At 45.4% G+C, this 26437-nt stretch overlaps 1 protein-coding gene across 2 annotated transcripts in view; it reads right to left on the bottom strand.

Annotated features, from left to right (window-relative positions):
* LOC132882169 (NLR family CARD domain-containing protein 3-like) overlaps positions 1 to 26437 on the bottom strand; it is a 90107-nt gene that overhangs the window by 37590 nt on the left and 26080 nt on the right. The window contains exons 2-6 of one of the 2 annotated variants that reach the window (XM_060915444.1): positions 11408 to 11550; positions 9524 to 9640; positions 9009 to 9125; positions 8396 to 8449; positions 4875 to 6644 (exon numbers count right to left, since the gene is read on the bottom strand). In XM_060915444.1, the coding sequence (XP_060771427.1) occupies positions 4875 to 6644; positions 8396 to 8449; positions 9009 to 9125; positions 9524 to 9640; positions 11408 to 11460 (2111 nt within the window). In that variant the 5' untranslated portion in view covers positions 11461 to 11550. Of the gene's footprint in view, positions 1 to 4874; positions 6645 to 8061; positions 8319 to 8395; positions 8450 to 9008; positions 9126 to 9523; positions 9641 to 11407; positions 11551 to 26437 lie in introns of those variants that run through there. The other variant, XM_060915446.1, reaches the window with a different exon arrangement.

The raw sequence follows: 26437 nt of genomic DNA, 5'->3' as shown, positions 1-26437 counted from the left end.
CCTCCGGGCAACAGCTACAGCAATGACCTTGGGTTGCGATACCACCGGGGGCATGGGGGAAACCATCAGGCCTGTCCTGTAAGGTTCTCCCTGCTCCTGGCAGGTTCTACCATGGTGGGACAGATCCCAGGGGAGCTGCTGCTGGCTAATAGCACCTGCACTGCCTCAGTCCTCGATGGGCGGTCTACAAAACCAGGTGGGGTTGTGCGCAGGGCCAGCAACCCACCACTTAAAAAAAATGCTTGTGACGAAACCTCGACAAATGAGAAACTCTGATCGGACTGATCTTAATGGAGCATTGACCCAGGAACAACTAGATATACGGAAGAAGCCTAATGGTAACACTTTGAGGATAGCAACATGGAATGTGCTGTCCATGGGAAGGGAAGGGTCAGCACAGTTAGTCTCAAATAAACTTGCACGCCTGAACGTCTCCATGGCGGGCCTCACTGAGGTCTGCTCGACTGGCGCAGGAACCCATAGAGCAAATGGATACACCTTTTTTTGGTCCGGAAGGGAGGACAACCCAGACACCTGAACCTGGTAAGAAACCAACTACTGTGCAGAGATAAGCAAGAGTGGCTTGACAAACTCGCTGATACAGCAGAGTCAGCTGCACGTAGGGGGAACCATGGCACCCTGTACAAGACACTCAGAACCCTCACAGGGAAAACAACCTCTCCCACAGCCTGTGTGACAGCTCTAGACGGATCCAACCTGGATATGCCTGAACAACAGCTGGATCGCTGGCGAGAACACTTCTCTCAACTCCTCAATCGGCCACCGCCACCCCCATCTCCAGAGCTGGACGCCTTAGCAGCCCAGGCCACTGAGGACAAGTCCATCTCAACTGAGCCCCCCAGCCCAGATGAGGTAGAGAAGGCCATACGCAAGCTCCAGTCTGGACGGGCTGCTGGTGCTGATGGCATTCCTCCTGAACTGCTACTACATGGTGGCCCACCCGTGGTGAAACAACTGCACTCTCTGATCTCCTGCGTCTGGAACTCTGAAACCATCCCTACTGACTGGTGTCATGGAATCATTCTCCCCTTTTGGAAGAAGGGCCCCAAGAGCAACTGCAGCAACTACAGGGGTATAACCTTGCTGAGCGTCCCAGGAAAAGTGTTTGCCCACATCATCCTAACCAGACTGCGACTGCTTCTTCTCTGGAAGCAACGACAGGAACAGAGTGGATTTACCCCAGGCCGCTCCACAGTCGATAGGATCCTGACACTTAGGCTCCTAGCAGAGATGAGACGGGAGTACAGGAAGCCTCTCTATGCTGCCTATGTGGATTTAAAGCAAGCATTTGACTCAGTGGACAGGAAAGCTCTGTGGAAGATTCTCAAGTTCCTGGGAGTCCCTGCAAAGCTGCTGGACTTGCTGTCCCTCCTCTACTCCAACACAGTCTCCTGTGCAAGAGTGAACGGGATGCTGTCAGACACCTTCCTCATAAACAGCGGCGTCCGGCAGGGATGCGTTTTGGCACCAACCATCTTCAACACTGCCATCGACCATGTGATGGGAAGCACTGTGGCTCAGAGTGCCTGTGAAGCTAGCTTTGGCAACGTGACCATCTCTGATCTGGACTATGCGGACGATGTGGCCATCCTTGCCTAATTAGTTCAGACCCTCCACCTCGCCCTCAAGGTCATGGACAAGGCAACCAAACCACTGGGACTGATGATCAGCTGGAACAAAACAAAGATCCAAAGCCTAAGCAACTTTGAACCATCCCCAGCTACACCAGTAATCAGCACCCAGGAGGTGGAAGTGGTGGAGAAGTTCAGCTACCTTGGCAGCATCCTGACCTCTGACTTCAAAAGCACAGCAGACATCAGGACCCACATTGGCCGGGCTACTGAAGCCATGGCAGCCCTTTCCACCATCTGGACCAACAGTCGTCTCTCTCTCCACATTAAGATCAGACTGTACAACAGCCTGGTACTGTCGATCCTGTTGTATGGCGCAGAAGCCTGGACCCTGACAGCCACTCAAGAATGGCTCCTGGATGCCTTTGACAGCAAGTGTCTGCATAGGATACTGAGGATCCAGTGGTACAACTTCACCTCAAATGCCACAGTACGCCAGCTGACCAACCAGCCACCAGTCTTCAGACTAATCCGATCAGCCCGCCTCCGTCTCTTCTGCCACATAACCAGAACAACACCACCTCTCGAGCTGGCCAACCTGATCAGGGAACCAGCCCCACCCCACTGGTCCCACCCCAGAGGGAGACCCCGGACCAGGTGGCTTGACCAGCTTAAGGCAGACCTGAGAGAGGCCGGACTTAACCTCCGCACAGCCTGGCTCGCTGCCAAGAACAGAACGAACTGGAGGGTCATCTGCCGAGGTGCCACGCTCTCATGAGCCAGCGAGGATTAGTGAGTGAGTGAGTGAGTGAGTGAGTGAGTGATGAGTATGGGATATTTTTTTTATATTGGCTGTGACTGGTTTTCATGCATGTGAAATGAACATTAAATATTGCATGTGTTTTCGTTACGTTCATCACCATTTTGTTTCCAATTGGTTTCCCACGAGAATCACGTTGAATTCCCGCGTGTTATCGCTGTCATCATGTGGTACATCAAATATGGCTGCACCCATAGCCACGATTGTTTCCGAGCAGCGGTAAACGTTTTCCATCATTTGAAATGCTTGATGCTTAAAAAAATAAATAATAAATAAATAAATAAATAAATAAATAAATAAATAAAAACTGCTTGTATTTTTCCAACACTTCAGAAATGTTCAGGGTTGGACGGGTGACCAGAAACAAACTCTTTTTTGATAGCCCTTTTGATGTGCCTGGCGATTCTTTCTGTGGAGGACATTGAAGACTACCTATTCGGAACCATGATTACAGGACTTTTGCTGATTGGATTAGGCATTGTCCTGGTTTATCGAGGAAATCAGAAAATGGTGACAGCTGTCCAAAGCCCCATAAAGCTGTCCGACATGATTGAAGCGGTGGGCAGAGCTGTCGGCGCTCAGACTGTGGCTATTCAGAACTTGAACTGCAACATGGAGAAGCTTTTGGCTTTGCAAAGGAAAATGGATCAATTTGGAGACCAGAATGGACAAACAGAGTAGTCGTGTAAAAGAATGCGTCTACTTGCCCAAAACCAAACAATCCCAATTTTATATGCTTTCGGCCCCCTCAGACAGCACTGGCCTTGGTCAAGGCCGTTGCTGGAACAACACTCCCCCTGAAGATCACTGCAGTGAGACACTCTTGCATTCCTTCCCCCACTTCCCACGGTCGCCGCTTTTTACCCTCAGTGTGACAAACAGGTGCGCGACCAGCACCGTCATGGCTGCAGGAACGGATGGCTGCTTGCTTGTGCTACCTCCCCCCACACACACCCCTCCCCCGACGATTGCACCCCCACACCCCTCCCACCCAAGTCCTGAGTTTTCACGTTGTAAAGTGTACTTATTTTGTGCTTATGTGCTGAGGTGTTTTTTTAATGTTCCCACACTGTACTCCCCACAGGAGCATAGTGTGGGGGTTTCTTTTTCTCCTCCCCTCTCCTCATGTTACCCTGTATTTTTTCTTTCCATCCCTGTCTTCTTGTCCTATCTACTCCCCCTCTATCAATTGTATGTATGTGTATGGACGGGTTGATGGCCAATTTCGCTGGTACTTGTGACTAGTGGCAATAAAGGGTTCATTCATTCATTCACAAAGACATGAAGTTTATCTTCGAGTGGTGAATGTATAGATCACGAGTGAGCGGAGTGAACAAGTCAAATATTTTTCAACGTGAGAAGATAAACTTCAGATCTTCAAGCCAACGTGTGATTTTTTTTTTATTATACTGACACATTCACAAACAAAAAGTCCCCAAATTTATCAAAACAATTCACTGATTTCCTCACAAGTGACAGATAGAGATTTATGTCTCGATTTTGGTTCTCCATGTCCCGGATGGAGCTCGGATGAAAAACACGAGTGGTGGATTTCCCAGTAAAACACTCGTGTCTGCGTCATATTTCCTGATATTTCACTCTGATGACGTCACTGCCAGTGTTTCCCAGCTGATTAGACATGTGTTGTCAAAATGGCGAACCGGTTCAAAATTAAAATTCTTTTGATTAACTTGTGTATTTTTTTGTGGATGTGTCCATATAATATAAAGAACATTACACGCTCACTTCGCTCACTCGTGATATGAACATTCACCACTCGAAAATAAATTTCAGATCTTCATGCCACCGTGTAATATCCTCTATTTATCAGGTCATTAATAACAGTAAAGTTTTGTGGAATTATAATTTTGTATGACTGCAAACTCCACATGGCTCTACAGGCCCAGCGTCTGTGTAATTACATTTCAGCAACAATACAAAATTTAATGTGGAGGGATGTGAACAAAAAGCCCTCACACTACACTCAGTGAAGGTTTTACACAGAAGAAAAAAAAAACCCTCAATGTTTACTGGACATCGGAGCCTGCAATAGTGGTGTAATTTGTAAATATTGTAAATAAACTGTAAGTATAAAGTTCTGTTTGATTATTTGTTCAGTTTTGGAAATGTGGTGTTTGTGAGTCTCGTTAGCTGGCTGTCACTTCCATCTTCAGCTCACAGATTCCACACTTCTTGGGACAAAATGGCAGAATGTGAGACGTAAACATTTTTCTCCTGAAATGACATCAACTGGTTTCTACTTCTTTAATAGCTGAACTTCAGTTTTATCCAATTCTACATGCAGCTGTTTTCCCCTCATTTATCTACTGATTTATTTGTATTAACACACTCTGGATCACCTGAAACTCAAAACATCCCAAAGTGCGTTTCTGTCAAAGTGCTTTCAGTTTCTCTCTTTCTAACAGTGGAACAGTAGAACAGTTCTATTCAGCTTTACTTACACGGCTTTTCTGGATGCTGCAATCACAGGCATCACCTTCACAAGAACCCGATCTGGTATCTCCTCTGTACTGGTATATTTACTCAGATCAAACTCCTCCAGCTTCTGTGCTGAAGTCAGTAACACAAACACCAAAGCAGACCACTGTGAAGGAGAGAGTTCACTTCGTTTCCCAGATTTCAGGTAGCATTGGATTTCCTCCACGAGAGAATCATCACCCAGTTCATTCAGACAGTGGAACAGATTGATGGATTTTTCTGCAGGAAGATCATCTCTACTGATCTTCTCCTTCATGTACTGAACTGTTTCCTCTTTGCTCTGGGAGCTACTTCCTGTCTGTGTTACTAAGGCATGTAAGAGTTTCTGATTGGACTCCAGTGAGAGACCCAGAAGAAAGCGGAGGAACAGATCCAGATGTCCAGTCTGACTGTATACTGTCTGATCTACAGCACACTCGTGTAAATCTGAAATTGTCTCAAAAGACCAATTCTGATCAAGAACATTTCTCTTTTCCTTCATGAAGGTCAGATGCACATACAGAGCTGCGAGATGCTCCTGAATGCTCAGATGAACAAAGCAGTACACTTTACTCTGGTGAAGCCCAGGCTCCTCTCTGAAGATCTGCGTACACACACCTGAGTACACTGCTGCTTCTGTCACATCAATGCCACACCCTCTCAGATCTTCCTCATAGAAGATCAGGTTGCCTTTCTCCAGCTGCTCAAAAGCCAGTTTTCCCAGTTTGAGCAGCATTTCTTCATCACTCTCCTGCTTCTTTGAGTATTTTTCTCTGATGACGTTTGTCTGAATGATGAGGAAGTGTGTGTACATTTGAGTCAGAGTCTTGGGGATCTCTCCACTCTCTGCTTCACCCAACATTCTCTCGAGAACAGCGGCTGAAATCCAGCAGAAGACAGGGATGTGACACATGATGTACAGGCTTCTTAATGACTTCAGGTGTGTGATGATGTTCTCGGCCAGGCTCCGATCACTGACCCTCTTCCTGAAGTACTCCTCCTTCTGTGGGTCACTGAACCCTCGTACCTCTGTGACTCGATGGACGTACTCAGAGGGGATTTGATCAGCTGCTGCTGGTCGGGAGGTGATCCAGATGAGAGCAGAGGGAAGCAGATTCCCTTTGATCAGGTTTATCAGCAGCACACGCACTGATGCTGATTCAGTTACGTCACACACACTCACTGTGTTACGGAAATCCAGAGGGAAACGACACTCGTCCAATCCATCAAAAATGAACAGAACCTTTTCCAACCTGGACATTTCTGTTTCTCTGGTTTCCTTAAAGCAGACATGAAGGAGCTCTATCAGACTCAGGTTTTGGTCCTTCATCAGATTCAGCTCTCTGAAAGGAAGTGGAAATATGAGGGGGACGTCCTGATTTGCTTTCCCTTCAGCCCAGTCCACAATGAACTTCTGCACAGAGACTGTTTTTCCGATACCAGCCACGCCCTTTGTCACTACAGTTCTGATGGGTTTGTCTTCTTCAGATAAGGGCTTAAAGATGTCGCTGCATTTGATTGGTGTTTCCTCTGTTGTTTTTCTCCTGGACGCTGCCTCCATCCATCTCACCTCATGTTCTTTATTGACGTCTCCACTGTGTCCCTCTGTGATGTAGAGCTCGGTGTAGATCTCATTCAGGAGCGCTCGCGTTTCTGGCTTTATCATCACTCCATTTAAACACTGAAACTTCTTCATCAGATTTAATCTGAACTTTTTCTGGAATTCATTTGCAGCAGGAGATTCTGGGGCGTGTCTGTGTGACGGGGTGAAATAAGAAGACGTGGTGAGACCTGGGCTCCAATTATTACAGTTTAACATAACATTTTTTTCTGACTGCTTTCCACAGATAACCGTTCTTTAGGATGCTAACACTATGGATTTACCGGATTTGATTGTATCTTTTCCACTGAGCTCTATATAAAACCTGGAGAGCTCAGAGCCTATTCCCTATTCTCTGATCATTTTTTTCCATGACTTTTTTACTACTAGAGCGGTAGCTACAATTATCAACAGTCCATAATTATCGACACCTTTTCAGATTTACCAATGAAAAAAAACCCTTTACAAAGCTGAGTTTCAGTTACAGCAGTTATTATTGGTTAATTAAATCAACCGGAAGACCCCCCCCACACACACACACACCCCACGATTTTGTCATCTGATGACACAGCTCGTTACCTGAGATGGAATTTCTTTTCGCACGATCAGCAAATTGAGGAAAACCCAGACGTTCTCATCGCAGGTAAGCATGGTGGAAAGATCATGGACATGTTTTTACTGATCAAATTCACAGATATTTCATGATCTCCTCGTCGAAACCTACTTTATTTCTTACTCTTTCATTTGCAGGAGCCATTTTGTATCTAAACACGAGTTTGAGAAGTCACGTGAGGTGTCGATAATAGTGATCACTTTCACTGGTGTCCACCATTATCGACACCCTGTGGGATTAAGTGACATTTACGACTGTTATGGATCGATCTCTGTGTAGCATTGTTGAAGTAGATGAAGTGCTTTAAAAAAATAAAAAGTGCTGCGATTTATCTTTTTTTTTTCTGGTTCATACCAGAATGGAATGTTTATAGAGTATTTGGAATCCAATTGCAATAAATATAATTAGACCAGAATTAAATTCCCAGCATATTAAAAAAATTACATGCTTGAAATATTCAGATTTTTCTATTTCATTCAGAAAGGTTTTTTTTTCAGTTTGTTGTAAATATCTACCACATATTACACTATCAGTAGACATATGTTTTGTTAACTTAATACCAAATACCGCTTTTTTTTTAAAATTGTCTGAATGTCAATAATTATGGAACAGTGTTACGTGATCTGATACGCTAAATAATCAGGAGTCGATAATTGTAGCCGCTGCTCTATAATTATTTTTATGGAAATTATTTCAGTTCCTGTCGCTTTCTCTTCCATACATTTCTTCTTCCATTTTTATATTTTATAGACAGACAGAGTCTTTGATCTCGTCAGGAACATCTCCATCGATAATCTGACACAGTCACAGTGTTCATCCCAGATATCAATGTCAGATTTTCAACAAAAACAGACAAGATAATGAGGTTTTTTTTCCCTCTCTTCCTATAGGGGGTCCACGCAAACGGCGCTGTGCACACACGTGTAAAAATGATCACACGCTAGCCATCAATACTCACAGGTGAAATGTCCGTCCACAACCTTTGACCTGACGATTTGTACAGTTCACTGCTGCACATGTTGGCATTTTTCTTCTCATTTTTCTCACCAACTACATAAATAACTCGTCCAATTTTGTGGAGCTTCCAGTCGTCTAAATGACAGTTCCACTCCGTGATGGGAGTGGTAAGATGGCGGCCAGCTGGCTTCACCCTGACGAGCCTATGAGCTCTCCAGATTTTATATAGAGCTCAGTGATGTTTTCTATAATCTAATCCTGTAGATAATAACAGCAGAGAGGTTTATAATACCAGAGTGTCAGTGTCACGGTCATGTTGTTGGGTTTGATCTTACCCTGTATCTGTGATGAAGATCTTTTCTCTTCTGTCTCCTGCCTTCTGTAAAACACTGGGAACAAAAATAGTAGCTGTTAAAGACAACAACTTTAATCCCTTTAATACTGGAGTCTCAGATTTAGTCCCAATTTTACTGCAATAAATGGAGCAAGTGAATAATTATTTAGAGAACACAGAATTAAATACATCACCAACATTGTGGACCTGGAGAAAAATCTGTCCCTGTTTTAATTTAAGGCATCTAATTTTTTTTCTTCTTCTGACAGTCCCCTCCAAAAGTACTGGAACAGCAAGGCCAGCTCTTTTGTTTTTGCTTTACACTGAAGACATTTGGGTTTGAGATCCAAAGATGAATGAGATAAGAGATCAGAATTTCAGCTGGTTCAGTTCTTTTTGCTTATATTACCACTTCTGGCTTTAGCATTCAAAACATTAGCCATAAGACATTTTCACCTGAATAAATGTTTACACTATTTCCTCTAAAGCATTTACTGAAAGCATTGTAGTATCAATAAAGACCAAGGAACTATAATAAACATCAAAACAGCTGCTAATGACAGTGGAGCACATCCATTACTGCGACTTTAACTCTGAGAATTATGGGATGTTACCTGTGTCCAGGTGACGGGTTTCCAGTTGTAAATTTCAACGGAGGATCCATAGACCAATCACTCTTCATGGAGGCACAGCTGGGTTCTGGTGAGTCTGATCTTTTCATCTGGACTTCACTGTACAACGTTATAGACAGACCATTAAATAAACCATTTACACTTTTTGAATGATTTGTTATTTTGACTTAATTTGACCAACAGTGAACAGTGGAATGAGTCTTTATTGTTTATTTAAGTGATATTGTTCACCATTACTCTGACTTTTATTGCCACATCCAGATGAATTTACTTCCTTATGATGTACGTGACACTGTGAAACACTGAACTGCACAGTTATTGATATTAATTACTCTAAAATGTTTACTGAAAGTACTGTAGCAGGATTATGGCCTAATTAAAGTATAACAAACTGATAAATATCAAAATTCTGCTTATGATCTGAACTGGATAAAGGAATGTGTAACACGGCCTTTCACTCTGCAGTGACTTTAATTCTGAGAATTATGGGATGTTACCTGTGTACAGGTAACGGGTTTCCAGTTTTAAAGGCCCAGGGAAGAAGTGTAGATGCATCGCTCTTCATGGAGACACAGCTGGGTTCTGGTGAGTCTGATCTCTTCATCTGGACTTTACTGTACAACATTATAGAGTGGACATGAGACAGTTTTTCTTACACAGAATTCTAACACAAAATACTGGCGAGATGAATTTGTATCATATCGTATTTCACCATATTTCTGTTCAATATTCATTATGACCTCCACCTCTTCTTACACACTCGGCAGCAGCAGCAGAGGGAGTAGCATATGTGACGACACTAATTTGTTATTTTAATCATTTAAAGCACAATTTACCATCAAACAATCTTTCTACATTAAAGGGGACCGGTACAGCATTTAAACATGATCGATCTCGATAGTACAAGCCCAAATTATAATAACACACACAAGTGCAGCCACCTGATTAGCCATCATAAGTAGCTTTAAGTTCTCAAAGGTCCAAAACACGTCAAGTTTTATTGCACATGGGCAACCAATATGACATCAAGTTACTGATGGCCAGGTAGCGGAAGTTAAGTGCAGGCGATGTAAACATACTTGTGAGCCTGGATTTAGTCAGATGAAAAAGAGTTATCTTCAAGTCAGTATGGACAGCGGTATGGACGAGCCTATTTATTTATTCATTGCATGTGTTAATGCAGATATAGACATGCAGTGTGCCACAATAGTGTATACGGTCTCAATATAGGTTTGTGACAGCTCGAAGCTGAGTGAGAGTTTATAGCAGGTGAAGCGTGGAGCACCGCACAATTCAATTTGTCTCTTTATTTACAGAAGATAGATGGGTTTTTAATTTGCTTGAAAAATAAAAATCACGTGGGATTCTTGACTAACACATTTTACACTCATCTGAAGCTCTGCTTTTAGGCAGTGCCAAAATATATACATTCTCTTTGAACATCTATACTATTCCAGCTCATCGGCTTGCACGGCCTGAATCCCTTTTCCGTAGACGGTGTTGGAATATTGTTGGCACAGCATCGAGTTTGAGTCTAACGTGACCTGCATAGCCCAAGAGCTCGGCCTGGAGATTCCTTTCAAAGCAATCGGACTCAAAATGGTCCTCACAAACAGAATTTCTGCCAAAGGAGAGTTTCTAAAGTGTGACCTGTTCCCAAGTTGTGTAGCCACTGTTTAGCAAGTCATTTACGTCACTTGGTTGTCAGCAGTGGAACACAGAAAAAAATACTTTCCCTTATTATCACATTTATTATTTTTGCAACTACAGGTTTTGCACCCTGCTATTTTTCAACAATGTTTTGTTCATCCGGTGACATCACGGTGTCAGGAGCAGCTAGCCAATCAAGATACAGGAAACCTATTGATGATACTACGGCATGTTGACCTCTGACACCGCCCACAAAATGGAAATATGGTTGAGCCCTTACGTGAGCGAGAATAAAAAAAGGAATTTTAAAGCACTGATTTATGCAACACAGTGTGACAATACAGCGCAGTCAAAATGCATTTGTGCAAAATATGTAATATTTCTCTCCTCTGTTTATTTTTCGCCATGGGTTCCCTTTATAAAGGAAATTTACTTTCAAATAATCTTTCTCCATCTCATCAGTATGGTCCTGCGAAGCCTGTTTTGGGATACGACTCGTATCGTGGCTTTAGTGTATCGTCTCATACCTACTCTTTACTGTTTAACTGCTTTATTATTTTATAAGAACATCTTTTTACTGACAGTGAACAGAATCTGAATGTTTAAAGTGGTGACTGATAACTTTTCATTCTGAGGATACATTTTTGTTCAGTTATTCTTTTCATATCTACTCATTCCATATTTCAGATATGAACAGTTAATGACTAAAATATTAGAACATGGCAGTTTACCGTTTTTCTGAGGGTGGGGTCACATTATCTGGGTCCAGATCCCGGCTCTCCATTTTTGAATATTAGTGTATGGACACACAGCTCATGGATTCACTGCTGATTCCTGAAGACGCGGATCTCTTCTGCTGGAAGGAATTTCACTCCTAGAAAAGACAAAAACAAACATGCAGTTACAGACATCCCAAGTCTCCCGGAAGTTCCAGGAGTCTCCCACAAGTTCCAGGAGATTCAAAGCAATTCTGCAGAGATGCGAGAGCATTCTACATCAGAAGCTTTCAAAAAAAATAAAGGAAAAATTCCCAGTGAGAGATCAAATCTTGACGAATCTGTCAGTGGTCAATCCTGAGAACCATGATGATGTGAAACCAGAGCAGATTTTGACTTTGGCAGAGAGATTTCCAAATGTAATGAAGGCCAATGCCAGAGAACAACTCCATTTAGAAGTCCTGGATTATGTCTCATCTAACCTGGAAGCACTGGTGCCAAATTATAAGAATTTACCAGTTGATGAGTTCTGGGGGAAGCTGTCCAAAGTCACATCTGTGAGCACAGGGCAGGTGAGGTTCAGGGAGCTCTGTCAGCTGATAAAGCTGCTGTTGGTGCTGCCAAATTCTAACTGTGATGTGGAAAGGGCTTTCAGCATGGTGCGTCACATCAAGACCAAATTTAGGAGTCAGACGTCTCACCAAACACTTGTGAATCCAATGTCACGCAAGATTAACAAGTTTATTGACACACAGGCCTGTGGCGATATTCGATATACTGACTTATCATACAGTAAATGAAAATGAACTCTGTAAATTTTTTTTACCATGATTTTGGCATTTACGTGCTGTACATCTACATAGGGAAGTCGCCAGAGTATTAGTTTGACCCATTGAATAAAACACTGCGCTGTTTTCTGTCATCTCGCGCAGCTCTCTATCAAAGGTGGGGCCTCCCAGCATGCAACAGTTATCCAGCCAGGGGATCCGCTGAATGGGGAAAGGCAACAACACATTGCTCTGTTGTACAGACCTAGTATGGGCGCTGTGAGAGACAGCTGCCTCTCCAGTAGCTCTGTAGGTTTTAGCTCTTTAAACCTCTTTTTTCCACCTTTTTTTACTTTTCTGCTCTTCTTACGAAGACATAGTGTGTTTGACTTATATAACATGGATATTTTTAACTATAACAGACAACCAGGAGCCAGTTTTCTCACTTATTCGAGAGAGGAGCTGCTGGCCCTGAAAACAATGGGACGAGCCGGGATACGACACCCCATCCTGGCCGAGCTGAGGAGGAAACCCAGGGGCTGCAAAGCTGGAGCTAAGCTAAAGGCTAGGCTAGCGGACAAACGGCGGCACTACAAACCATTCATTCCCTCCATTATCATGGGGAATGTGAACTCAAGGAGCTGGTCATTGACTTTGGGAGGTCCAGACCAAGGTCATGACCAGTTCTGATCGAGGGAGTCGAGGTGGAGGCTGTGGATTCCTACAAGTACCTCAGGCTGTGGCTGGACAGCAAGCTGGACTGGACTTGCAACACCAATCACTTATACAGGAAGGGACAGAGCAGGCTATACTTCCTTAGGAGACTGCAGTCCTTTAACATCTGCAGGAAACTCCTGTGGATGTTCTATCAGTCTGTGGTCGCCAGTGTCCTGTTTTACACTGTGGTGTGCTGGAGGGGCAGCACATCCAAGAAGGACACATCCAGGCTGGACAAACTGATCAGGCGGGCCGGCTCTGTGGTCGGCATGAAGCTGGACTCTCTGGTGACAGTGGCAGAGAAGAGGTCTATGGACAAACTACTGAACATGATGGATGATGCCAGTCACCCTCTGCACACCGTCATCAGCAACCAGAGGAGCCTGTTCAGTGACAGAATGCTCCTTCCCAAGTGCAGGACTAACAGACTTAAAAACTCCTTTGTCCCTCATGCCATCAGACTGTACAACTCCTCTCTGGGGGGGGGGGGGGGGGGGGGGGGGGGTGTAACAGGAGGACAGAGGACGGGAAGGAGCAGTAGCCTAGCCTGACAAAAAGCAATACTGCACAATGTGCAATATAAATGTGCAATACCTCTCCTGCTGGACTTTTTTTCCCCCCCATATCTTATTCTTTTTTTTATATATTTGTATATGTAAATACTTAATTTAATTTATCTAGAAGTTTTTTCTCTATTTTCTATTCTCTGTTCATCCTGTAATGATGATGCTGGAATTTAAATTTCAGGATATCTGCACATTTTTTATCTACAAATTTAATGACTTTTAAGACCTTTTTAAGACCTCTAAGAATAAAAATTAAGACCATTACCACAGCAAAAACATGAAATCAACTACACTCTAGGCTGTTCAGTTTAACAAAGCACATTTGTATTTGAGCAACAGTGCAAATAGTCAGTGCATATTTGCCAACATAAAGTGCATATCAGGCAACTGCCTTCTCAATACCACAAAACAATACTGCTGTAAATAACGTACAAACAGTACATAAATAAATGAAAGTGCAAAAGACAAAACACAGATTCCAAAAAATGAACAGAGTAAAAAATAAGGGAATAAGAGTCCAAAAAACAACATATTCTTGTCTTGCACAATTTTTGCTGTTGATCCATTAAGTCTCTCAGTTCAGTAGCCTTCTTTTCAATGTCAGCATTTAGGACCACCAACTGCTCTCTCTTTTCCTTGGCTTGTCGTCTCAGGGTGTTTGACTTTGTTTATTAGTGTTGCCATTAAGTTAAGATGGCGCCGCAAGAATGGCAGCTAGTTGCAGTAGCTCCGAGCATGTTTATGTGTTTTGGTATGCTTTTGTACTTTTTTCGTGTTTCTTTCTGCACTAGTCTCAGTCGGAAGTGTGCACCTCGGGATGTACTACTCGCAAGACTGTGCATTTGTATTTTTCTCTTTTCCTTTCTGGGGCTAGTTAAATCGGCATCAGCGGACCCTTTCAGCCACAGCTCCATTATTTACACTCAGGAGCAGCTGTTAGCACTGCGCAACACCAAGGTACTCCCCGTGGAAAGACCGGTGAGCCCTGCGGAATTAAGGAGAAGGAGAAGGGGATGCAGAGCTGGAATGAAGTGCTGAGAGAAGAAAAGATGGTATAAACCATGCATACTGTCTGTCATCATGGGAAACGTAAGATCTCTCCCTAATAAGATGGATGAGCTAACGGCACTAACCAGGCTGCAGAGGGAGTACCGGGAGTGTAGCCTTATGTGCTTCACAGAGTCTTGGCTGAATGAACTCTCACCAGACTCACATGTCACTCTGGACAGATTTCAACTCGTGAGAGTGGACAGGAAAGCCAAGGAGAGCGGTAAGAGGAAAGGAGGGGGTATAGTGATGTTTGTGAATGACAGATGGTGTAACCTGGGGCACATCAGGGTAAAGGAGCAGTATTGCAGTAAGAACATTGAACTGCTAGCGGTTAGCATTCGGCCATATTACCTCCCGAGGGAATTCTCGCACGTTATCGCAATAACTGTGTACATCCCCCCGGCGGCCGATGCTGCTACAGCTTGTGAGCTCTTACACACTAGTGTCAAAGCTTCAGACATCGCACCCCCAGTCCCTGCTACTAATCTCCGGTGACTTCAATCATGCGTCCCTGTCCTCCACTCTCCCACCCTTCACTCAGTATGTGAAATGCCACACCAGAGACAATAGAACTTTGGATTTAATGTATGTGAACATGAAGGACGCATATAGTTCATCACCCCTCCCCCCGCTGGGCTGTTCTGACCACAATCTGGTTCACTTGTCCCCTACATACATACCTATGGTGAATAAACAACCACCCACCAAGAGGTATGTAAGGAGCTGGTCTGAGGAGACCAGTATGGCACTGAGGGACTGCTTTGACACCATGGACTGAGATGTGTTGTGTGAACCTCACGGGGATGACACTGACAGCCTGACAACCTGCATCACGGATTACATTAATTTCTGTGTTGAAAACACTGTGCCAGTCAGGAAGGTACGGTGTTTTCCCAACAATAAACCCTGGGTGACCTCTGAACTAAAAGCCCTATTAAAATGAGAAGAGGGTTTTTAAATCTGGCAACAATGAGGAGATGAGGAGAGTGCAGAGGGAGCTGAAGAGGGGGATAAGGAGAGGCAAGGACAGCTACAGGAGGAAGCTGGAGGAGCGCCTCAAGGGGAGCAATGCCGGAGAGGTATGGAGAGGCCTGAAAACCATCTCTGGCCACACAAAGGACAGTGGGAGGGGCCCTGTATCTGGGGTCCAGGACTGGGCAAATGAGTTGAATCTCTTCTTCAACAGATTTGACTGTGCCACCCCACCCTACCCCACTCACCATAGTCCTGACCTGTCTGTGTTATCACTCCACCCCCCCTCATAATACCCCTGACACCAACAGCTCCCTCCTCACACCACATCACCCCCTCCACTCCCTGCCACACCAATCCATACACTCCACCCCCGACCTCACTCTACAGGAGTCACACCTCAGCTACACCCCTCGCCTCTCCATAACAGCTGATCAGGTGTTGAAGGAGCTGAGGAGGATCAAGACGAGGAAAGCTGCTGGCCCTGATGGTATCAACTCCAGACTGCTTAAGGACTGTGAAGATCAGCTCTGTGGGATTCTTCTGTACATTTTCAACCTGAACCTCAGTCTGGAGAAAGTTCCACTTCTGTGGAAAGCATCATGTGTGGTTCCAGTTCCCAAGACTGCGCACCCCAGGGAGCCCAACCACTTTTGGCCAGTAGCTTTAACGTCTCACCTCATGAAGATCATGGAGAGGATTGTTCTCTCCCACCTCCGACACCTGGTGAACAGCGAGATGGACCCCCTGCAGTTCGCATATCGACCAGGCATTGGTGTGGATGACGCTGTCATTTACCTGCTACACCGGTCACTTTTGCACCTGGAGGGCACTGGGAGCACTGTGAGAATCATGTTGTGGCAGCGGGGGCATGGCCAAGCAGCAGTCTGTGAATGGAGGGTGGAGTCAGGGAAGGTAAGTGGCTAGGTCATTACACCTGATGTCAATTTGTGTGTGTGTGTGTGTGTGTGTGTGTGTGTGTGTGTGTGTGTTGCAGGGATGGAGTATAAAGAGAGGGGGAGAGGAGAGAAGGCGGCCCCCGACCACAGCACTTGTGTGAATGAGTGAGTGAGCGAGTGCGTGAAAGAAAGGAAGAAAGAAAGCTGAAAAGCTCAATAAAAGTGCGTTTGTGTAAACACGAACTCTCGCCTGCTGTGCTTCTCTGCTCCACCCACATTGGGGATTACTACAGTGATGCCGAAACCCGGGACGCACACAGAAGGAAACCGCCCCATGGAGTCCTCCCCATTCAAAGAGCTCATCCTTGCCCTCGCTACCGCCCAGCGGAACCAGCATCAAGAGCTGATCACCCTCCGGAAGGAGCAGCAGCAGCAGCGCTTCGAAGCCTTGATGCTGGCCCAGCAGGAAGATCGCCAGGCGTTCCGGCACCGGCTCACATCAGCAGGGCCACCAGACGCCGCCACCCTCATGAAGATGGGACCGCAGGACGATCCGGAAGCGTTCCTCGCTCTCTTTGAGCAAACAGCCGAGGCATGGGGGTGGCCGCTGGAGCAGCGTGCGGTGCGCCTCCTCCCGCTCCTAACTGGCGAGGCACAGCTCGCAGCGCAGCAGCTCCCTGCTGACAGCCGGCTGGTTTATGCAGACCTGAGCAAAGCCATCCTGCAGCGGCTCGGCCGCTCCCCAGAGCAACACTGTCAGCTCTTCCAGACGCTGACACTGGAGGGGGTCGGCCGGCCGTTTGCATTCGGCCAGCAACTCTGGGATGCCTGCCGGTGGTGGCTGAGGGCGGAAGACCACGACGCCAAGGAGATCATCGATCTGGTGGCACTGGAGCAGTTTATCTCTCAACTTCCGGAAGGAACGGCGGAATGGGTCCAGTGTCACCGCCCGGCGTCGCTGGAACGAGCCATCGAGCTGGCGGAGGACCATCTGGAGGCAGCTCTGATGGCAGGCAGACGAGGCGCCTCCCCTCGCTTCTCTTCACCCTCCCTCTCTCCCTCTCTCTCTCCTGTCTCTGGTCCCCCTCCCCACCCCGTTCCCCTGCCATGAAGGCAGCGGCTGGCCCCTCCCCAGCCGGCCCGTCGCACCCGTGGTGTCCTCCCCTCTCCCTCTTCTGCGTCTGTGTTGTCTCCCCCTCAGGTGAGTGACACCCATAACACCAGTGCAGAGGGAAAGCCTGGGCCAGTGTGCTGGCGCGGCGGGGAATCGGAGCATCTCCCGAATCAGAGCCCCGCAAGGGAGGTGGGGGCTGTCATCCGGATCCCCGACGCGCCAGAAACCGCCCCCGATCAGGCCGGAGCGTATCGCGTACTGGTGAGTATTCAAGGGGGTACATATCACATTTTGGTGGATTCCAGTTGTAATCAGACCTCAATTCTCCAACGCCTGGTGCAAGGTGAGGCACTGGGGGGAGCACAAGCGGTGAAGGTGTTGTGTGTGCACGGGGATGTTCACCATTACCCTCTAGTGTCTGTCCACATTCTATTCCGGGGCCAAACGCATAGGATGAAGGCGGCGGTTAATCCTCATCTTACCCACTCATTGATCTTGGGTACTGATTGGCTGGGATTTAAAGAATTAATGGAGTATTTAACACGCAGTGGGTCCTGCTCTAGTAAGTCACGGGAAGATCCTGGTGTGGCATTGGCTGGAGAAGCTGTCGCAGAGCTGTCCATGTCAACACCGCGTCAGAGTGAGGAGCAGCCCGCTCCTCCTCCCTCTCTCGGGGATTCTCTTGGGGATTTCCCGTTAGAGCAGTCGTGAGACGAGACTCTGCGGCATGCGTTTGACCAAGTGAGAGTAATCGATGGTCAAACTCTTCAGCCAAGCGCGGCACCAACCTTCCCCTATTTTGCCATTATTAAATATAGACTGTACCGAGTGATGCAGGACACTCAAACCAAGGAACGATTAACCCAGTTGTTAATCCCAAAGAGCCGTAGGGAACTCGTATTCCATGCGGCTCACTTTAATCCCACGGCGGGACACTTGGGGCAAGACAAAACACTAGCCCGAATAATGGCCCGATTCTATTGGCCTGGGATTCGCGGGGATGTCCGTCGGTGGTGTGCGGAGTGCCGTGAATGCCAATTAGTAAATCCCGCAGCCACTCCAAAAGCGCCATTGTGCCCTCTTCCTCTAATCAAGACCCCATTTGAGCGAATTGGGATGGATCTCGTCGGGCCATTAGATTGGTCAACACGGGGATATCGCTTTATTTTAGTTCTGGTGGACTATGCAACGCGATATCCGGAGGCAGTGCCTCTCCGCAATATCTCAGCACGCAGTATTGCGGAAGCGCTCTTCCACGTTATCTCCCGGGTCGGGATTCCGAAAGAAATCCTGACAGACCAAGGCACCTCGTTTATGTCACACACACTGCGCGAGCTGTATGGGTTACTGGGGATTAAGTCCATCCGCACCAGTGTATATCACCCACAAATGGATGGATTAGTAGAGCGATTCAACCAGACACTCAAAAACATAATCCGGAAATTCGTTCGTGAAGATGCGCGTAATTGGGATAAATGGCTTGAACCCCTGTTGTTCGCAGTACGAGAGGTCCCACAAGCCTCCACAGGGTTTTCTCCCTTCAAATTATTATATGGGCGTAAGCCGCGTGGCATTCTGGATGTGCTGCGGGAAAATTGGGAGGAGGGACCTTCACAGAGTAAAAATGAAATCCAGTACGTTCTTGACCTGCGCGCAAAACTCCACATCCTCACGCAATTAACCCAGGAGAATTTACGGCAGGCACAAGAACGTCAAAGCCGACTGTATGACAGGGGCACGCGCCTTAGAGAATTCACGCCGGGAGAAAAAGTACTCGTATTATTGCCCACGTCAAGTTCTAAATTAGCCGCCAAGTGGCAAGGGCCCTTCGAGGTCACACGGCGAGTCGGGGACATCAACTATGAGGTAAAGCGAATGGATAGGGGCGGGGCACTGCAAGTCTACCACCTCAACCTTTTAAAACAATGGAATGAGGGGGTCCCCGTGGTGTTGGCAGTCCCAGAGAAGGCGAAGCTTGGGCCGGAGATAAAAAGGATAACATCGCAGGCCACTCCGGTCCCTTGTGGAGACCACCTCTCACCGACCCAACTCACGGAGGTAGCCAGGTTGCAGAAGGAATTTTCTGACGTGTTCTCACCCCTTCCGGGCCATACCCACCTCATAGAACACCACATCGAAACGCCCCCGGGGGTGGTAGTGCGTAGCCGCCCTTACCACTTGCCCGAACACAAGAAAAAGGTGGTTCGGGATGAACTCAAGGCCATGCTCGAAATGGGCATAATCGAGGAGTCCCACAGCGACTGGAGCAGCCCAGTGGTCCTGGTTCCCAAGACTGATGGGTCGGTCCGGTTCTGTGTGGACTATAGAAAGGTCAACGCGGTGTCTAAATTTGACGCATACCCAATGCCTCACATTGATGAGTTGCTTGATCAGTTAGGCGCTGCTCGCTTTTATTCGACACTGGATCTAACCAAGGGATATTGGCAGATCCCCTTGACTCCTCTATCCCGAGAGAAAATGGCCTTTTCCACACCATTTGGGTTACACCAATTTGTCACGCTCCCCTTTGGGTTGTTTGGGGCGCCTGCTACGTTCCAGCAGCTTATGGACAGGGTCCTCCGCCCTCATGCTGCCTACACGGCCGCCTATCTAGATGACAATCATCTACAGTCATGATTGGCCGCAGCACTTGGAACACCTGAGGGTTGTTCTAAAGTCGCTGAGGCGAGCGGGCCTCACCGCTAACCCGAAGAAGTGTGCGATTGGGCGGGTGGAAGTATGGTATCTGGGGTTCCACTTGGGTCATGGGCAGGTGCGTCCCCAAATTAACAAGACTGCAGCGATTGCGGCCTGCCCGAGGCCCAAGACCAAAAAGGAGGTGAGGTGGTTCTTGGGGCTGGGTGGCTATTATCGTAGGTTTATACCTAACTATTCGGACGTCACCAGCCCGCTAACCAACCTCATTAAAAAGGGGGCTCCAGATCCAGTCCAGTGGATGGAGCAATGCCTTCTCGGAGGTAAAAGCCTTCTCGGAGGTAAAAGCTGCACTGTGTGGGGGGCCACTTTTACACTCCCCTGACTTCTCTCTCCCCTTTATTTTGCAGACTGATGCATCGGACAGAGGGCTGGGGGCCGTTTTGTCCCAGGAGGTGGAGGGTGAGGAGCGCCCAGTGCTGTACATCAGCCGAAAGCTGTCGATGCACGAGAGCAAGTACAGCACAATTGAAAAAGAGTGTCTTGCCATCAAGTGGGTGGTCCTCGCCCTCTGATACTACCTGCTGGGGCGCCCTTTCACTCTCTGTTCAGACCACGCACCCCTCCAGTGGCTTCACTGCATGAAGGATGCCAATGCACGGATCACCCGTTGGTATCTCGCTCTCCAGCCATTCAAGTTTGAGGTAATCCACAGGCCGGAGGCACAGATGGTGGTGGCGGACTTCCTGTTCTGTCGGGGGGGGGGGGGGGGGAGTCAGCTGCAGGCCGGACGGCTCCCTGGCCTGAGTCGGGCGGTGGGGGTATGTGGCAGCGGGGGCGTGGCCAAGCAGCAGTCTGTGAATGGAGGGCGGAGTCAGGGAAGGTAAGTGGCTAGGTCATTACACCTGATGTCAATTTGTGTGTGTGTGTGTGTGTGTGTGTGTTTGTTGCAGGGATGAAGTATAAAGGGAGGGGGAGAGGAGAGAAGGTAGCCCCCGACCACAGCACTTGTGTGAATGAGTGAGTGAGCGAGTGTGTGAAAGAAAGGAAGAAAGAAAGCTGAAAAGCTCAATAAAAGTGCGTTTGTGTAAACACGAACTCTCGCCTGCTGTGCTTCTGTGCTCCACCCACATCGGGGATTACTACACATGTTCTTTGACTTCTCCAGTGCTTTCAACACAATCCAGCCATCACTGCTTAGGGGGAAGCTGGAGGGAGCTGGTGTCGACTGCCACCTGGCTGCATGGATCATTGACTATCTCATTAAGAGACCGCAGTATGTGAGGCTCCGCGACTGTGTGTCTGATGTGGTAGTCTGCAGCACAGGGGCTCCATGGGGTACAGTGCTCTCTCCTTTCCTCTTTACACTTTACACATCTGACTTCAGCTACAACACGGACAGCTGCCACCTCCAGAAGTTCTCTGATGATACAGCCATCGTTGGACGTGTGTCAGAGGGGTACGATCTGGAGTACAGAGAGGTCATCACCAACTTTGTCGCCTGGTGTGAACTGAACCACCTGCACATCAACACCAGCAAGACAAAGGAGGTGGTGATCAATTTCAGAAGGACGGTTTCCCAAATTGCACCAGTGAACATCCAGGGTTTGGACATTGAGATCATGGAGGAATACAAATACCTGGGTGTTCACCTCAACAACAAACTGGACTGGACTAACAACACAGATGTCCTGTACAAGAAGGGCCAAAGTCATCTCCACCTCTTGAGAAGACTGAGGTCTTTTGGTGTGTGCAGGACACTGCTTAGGACTTTTTATGACTCTGTGGTGGCATCAGCGATTTTCTACGTTGTGGTCTGCTGGGGCTGTGGAAGTTCAGAGAGGGACAAGAAGAAACTTAATAAACTGGTCAGAAGGGCTGGCTTAGTCTTGGACTGTCCTCTGGACTCCATTGAAGTGGTGGGTGAGAGGAGGATGTTAGCCAAGATGACCTCAATCATGGATAACCCCTCTCACCCCCTACATGAGGCTGTGGGGGCTTTAAGTAGCTCTTTTAGTAGTAGACTGCTACACCCACGGTGTAAGAAGGAGAGATACCGCAGGTCATTCATACTGGCTGCTGTCAGACTGTATCACACCCACAACTTGTAACGTAGCACCAGTAACCTGTTTGTCGTTATATTTGCACTACTTCACCACTACTACCTCTGCCATCTCTCATCGATGCAATTATTATGTGCAATAATATAGGCCTTAAACTATTTTTATGCATACTTATATACGTGTGTGTGTGTGTGTGTGTGTGTGTATATATATATATATATATATATATATATATATATATATATATATATATACACAGAGTCTACCTGTAATGTGCAATTTTTCCAAGCCTCTCAATAAGGCAATTTTTTTTCTATACTTTTTCACGGTAGATGATGCAAATAGCCCTCTGTATTTAATCCTTCATTTGTCTAATTTGTATTTCAGTTTTATTTGTTATCTGTTTGACTTTTTCTTGCTACTGTAACACGTGGATTTCCCCGATGTGGGATGAATAAAGTGAATCTAATCTAATCTAATTTTGGTGCCAGCAGAATTCTCTGCTGCTTCTGCCATGTGGTCACAGGGCTCGACATTAATGGTTGTCCGCTTGTCCGGGTCAAGTGATACTTTATGTCGGACAAGTTAATCGTCTCAGTTACTTGTCCGATCGGACAAGTGCCAAAATACGCCAATATTCGGGTTACATATCAAATTTATCAGTTTATTCACATGATTTCCGAAGCATCTCACTCGACATATTGTTTTGATGAATCGCCGGATGTTTCTATTCGGAAAGAGCAATGTGCGCATGCGCAATATTCCACTTGTGAAACCGGCCAATACCGCTTCATGTATTTGAGCTGAAAAGTAAACGGTCATGTATGATTGGTTTTAATCATGTCATACACGTGGATTTGTTGGCATTTCTGTTGGCGGGATTATTATGCAACTGTATATTTACATTGAGTGTGTGGTAATTTCCAAATCTTTGAATTGTTGTTGATGGTGTTCATTGTATAGCCGAGCATGTGCGGCCGGGGAATGTGCGCCTGCATGCGTGTGGATTGACAGGGAGTGAGGTAGAAGTGGGGAAAGTTATCTATGAAATACCAAGCTATCAAATGGCTGCTAATTAGGTTACCGGCTGTATTAATTAACTAATTAGTAATGGGAGTTTAGGGATTTGAAACATAGGGCTCTATAATTTAGATATAATTATGGATTATTTGAAATTATTATCTTTTTTTTACCATTAAATACCATACAGGAGCCACACTGAATAATTAGACAACAATTAATCAGTGGAGGATATATATTCAAAATTAATAATTTAAAAATGAAAATATATATAATTTTAATTTTCTGGTTTTCAATTTCTGATAAATAAATTAATGATTGATGGAGTCCAATTGATGGAGCAGAACTCAAGGGTTGATAGATGAAGATGAATAGAAACTTTATTTGTATCCATTCATCTGTGAGTCAATAGAGGTGTGGAGGTTTTCATAACAAGATATATTATCTTGTCATTTGATACACTGAAATCTCGTTATAATAATCAGTCATTTACAGTATTAATCAGTCAATTTTGTTATCAGTTGTTTTTATTTGTAGCATTGTTGTTATTTTTTTCTCTTGTCCAAACTAGTGATATCTCATCAAGTCATAAATTTTATGATAATGTTACTTTTTGTGATATTTGTTACTGAACTGCAGAGTACTGATCTGTGTATATATAATGGTTAGTGTTTCTGGATCTCATAGTATAGTTATTTTGTTCTTAAAATTTTATGTTCATAATTTCTACTCTATTGGAATATATTGCTTCTGAACTTCAGCAGAATAATTGGTGAATTATGGTATCAATCAGTCTGTTTTACTATATTTTTTAACTTTTGCCTCAGTATATCAAGTATTGATTACTTTTGATTCATAGATATTATGCATATGTTGTGAATTCGGAAACAAATGCCATAAAGATTGTTGGGTTACAAATAGTTTATTTGTGGGGTTTTTTCTCAAATATTTCTTCGGACAAGTCAACTTCACATTCAGACAAGTAAATTTCCTTTCAACTTGCCCGACAGGACAAGTGGTTTCAAAAGTTAATGTAGAGCCCTGGGTCAGCATCCTTTTGGGGACTCTCACATACACCTTCCAATGATCTCCTCTTCCTTTTGAGTTCCTGAAGTTCCTCCACCACATTCTCTCTTTTTTTCTTTTGGTCATCTTTTTCCTTTTTACTTCTCTCTTCATCCAGGTATGCTCTGTACCTGGTGCGTGCTGTGGCACAGTAACTGACCATTTCTTTGGTCAGAGGCACTTTGGTCACTCCTCTGACATGGTCGCATATAAGCCTCTGTGCAATGATTGCTTCCTCAGTTATGTTGCAGGTCTCCACCTCTTTATTTGCTGAAAACCCATGTTCAACTTCAGCTTGCCCATGGGACAAGAGCAGCAATTTTTTGCAGAATATCCAGAGGCCAGGATAAGACCCACTCACTTTCTGATATAAAAATACATCAACTCTGGATTCCTCTGAAGGACATGAAGTCCAAACCTTTGGCCCCACTGTACAGGAGATTTTCGAACTGCTGAGATATTACATCCCCTGTAATTAGATTTGATGCAGAAGAACAATGTCAACACATAGCATCACAATTAGAATAGGATAGTAACCCAATAATCCCATGATACCATAAATGTGCAATCAAATCTCTGGGTATATGTTGACCAGGCTAATACTTCAAACCAAAAGAGTTGGTCTTATACTGTTAAAATCCATGTGTTAACAATATTCATGTTGATAACAAAATAGAAAACCATAATTTAACATTCCATTCTATTCTATTCTTATTCCTATAATTTACCAGCGATATCCCGCCTGCCAACTGTTTGTCCTGCACAAACTTCTGGATGAGTGCTTTTATTTTCTGCAGACAGTCCAAACACATCATATTGTGCACAATGGAATACTTCAGAGGGCACTTATCCAGAGCCTTCTTACAGATGTTCGAAAGTACAATCTGGCAGTCTTTTCTGAACTGAAGCACGCCAAGATCACTTACCCTGCCTGTAACAGCCAAAGTAGAATTCATATAGATGTGAATTACAATTTATGTTACATGGTATATATAATTTCATTTGAGTGTGTAATTTCATATAAGTAGTTTATTTCATGATTAAGATGATGAATAATATGTGGCAAGGTTAAAAGAATCAGAATTCATATGTTAAGAATTAGAACTGCCTCACGCTTCTTAAGAATTCATATGTGAAGAATTAGAACAAGAATTAGAACTGTCTCACACTTCTCAAGAATTAGAATTAGAATTCATTCAGCTATATAAGAACGGTCTCGCGCTTCTCAGGGTAGATCTCGAGAAGCCGTGGAAGCGAACAGTTTTTCTTATCTGACACACTGACTCTCTGACACTCTGACTCTCTGATATTTACTCACCGACTCTCTGCATCTTAGAACCTTTGTAATAGTTAAACGAGGATTAAAGTTCAACTTTCAAGACGTTTCCAGTGGATTTATTGCAAGGCACACGGACACGGAGAGTGGAAACAGTTACTTTGGGACAGAGACTTCGTCAGCGTAAGCTATAGCACTTTTCTCAAGGTCTCACTACGAACGAGCCTCTACACTGCCTTTGGCCCCTGACAAAACATGGCTTGTCAAATTTCCAGGATCTCTCTAAACACTAAGCAGAAGGTTAACATTACCTCAACTGTACATATCAAAAAAGCTCACACTCCAAGTTACACATATTCACACATTTGTTTGACACATTTCTATCTAAAGATATCAATGGATTTACAGGAAGTCCCACCTTGATGGCAGCTGCTGCACCCATTCCAATGTCCACTTCCTTTGGACTGAGCCAGAGTTTTTGATCTGTGACATCAAGCCTGACTAGTTTATATGGAGTGAGAGGCAGGGCATCTCACGTGATAAAGTGTTTAAGGAGATTCTGAAAATAAAATTCAATTCAGTTATTTTGTGCATGTTTGAGAGCTTATTTATTATTGTTGTTCTTGTTATTGTTGTTGTGAATAATTACCCGGATCAAATTTTCCAAGTCCTCCCAAAGGAAGGGCATCATGGGAACATCTGTCTGATATGTAGCCAGAAATGGTTGAAAGGCTCATGATATGGCCATGAAAAAATGAAATTTGGCCAGCAGAGGGGATCCATTTGGGCTTCACAAATGCTGTCAAATGATGCCATCCCTGGGTTCTTCACCTTCTTTGACTTCACAAGGTCCATATATTTCACAATGGAGGGCCAGACTT

This window comes from Neoarius graeffei, chromosome 2, assembly GCF_027579695.1.
Source record: "Neoarius graeffei isolate fNeoGra1 chromosome 2, fNeoGra1.pri, whole genome shotgun sequence".
NCBI lineage: Eukaryota > Metazoa > Chordata > Actinopteri > Siluriformes > Ariidae > Neoarius > Neoarius graeffei.
The sequence above is the reverse complement of the archived record's forward strand: the minus strand, read 5'-3'. Positions and strand labels throughout refer to the sequence as shown.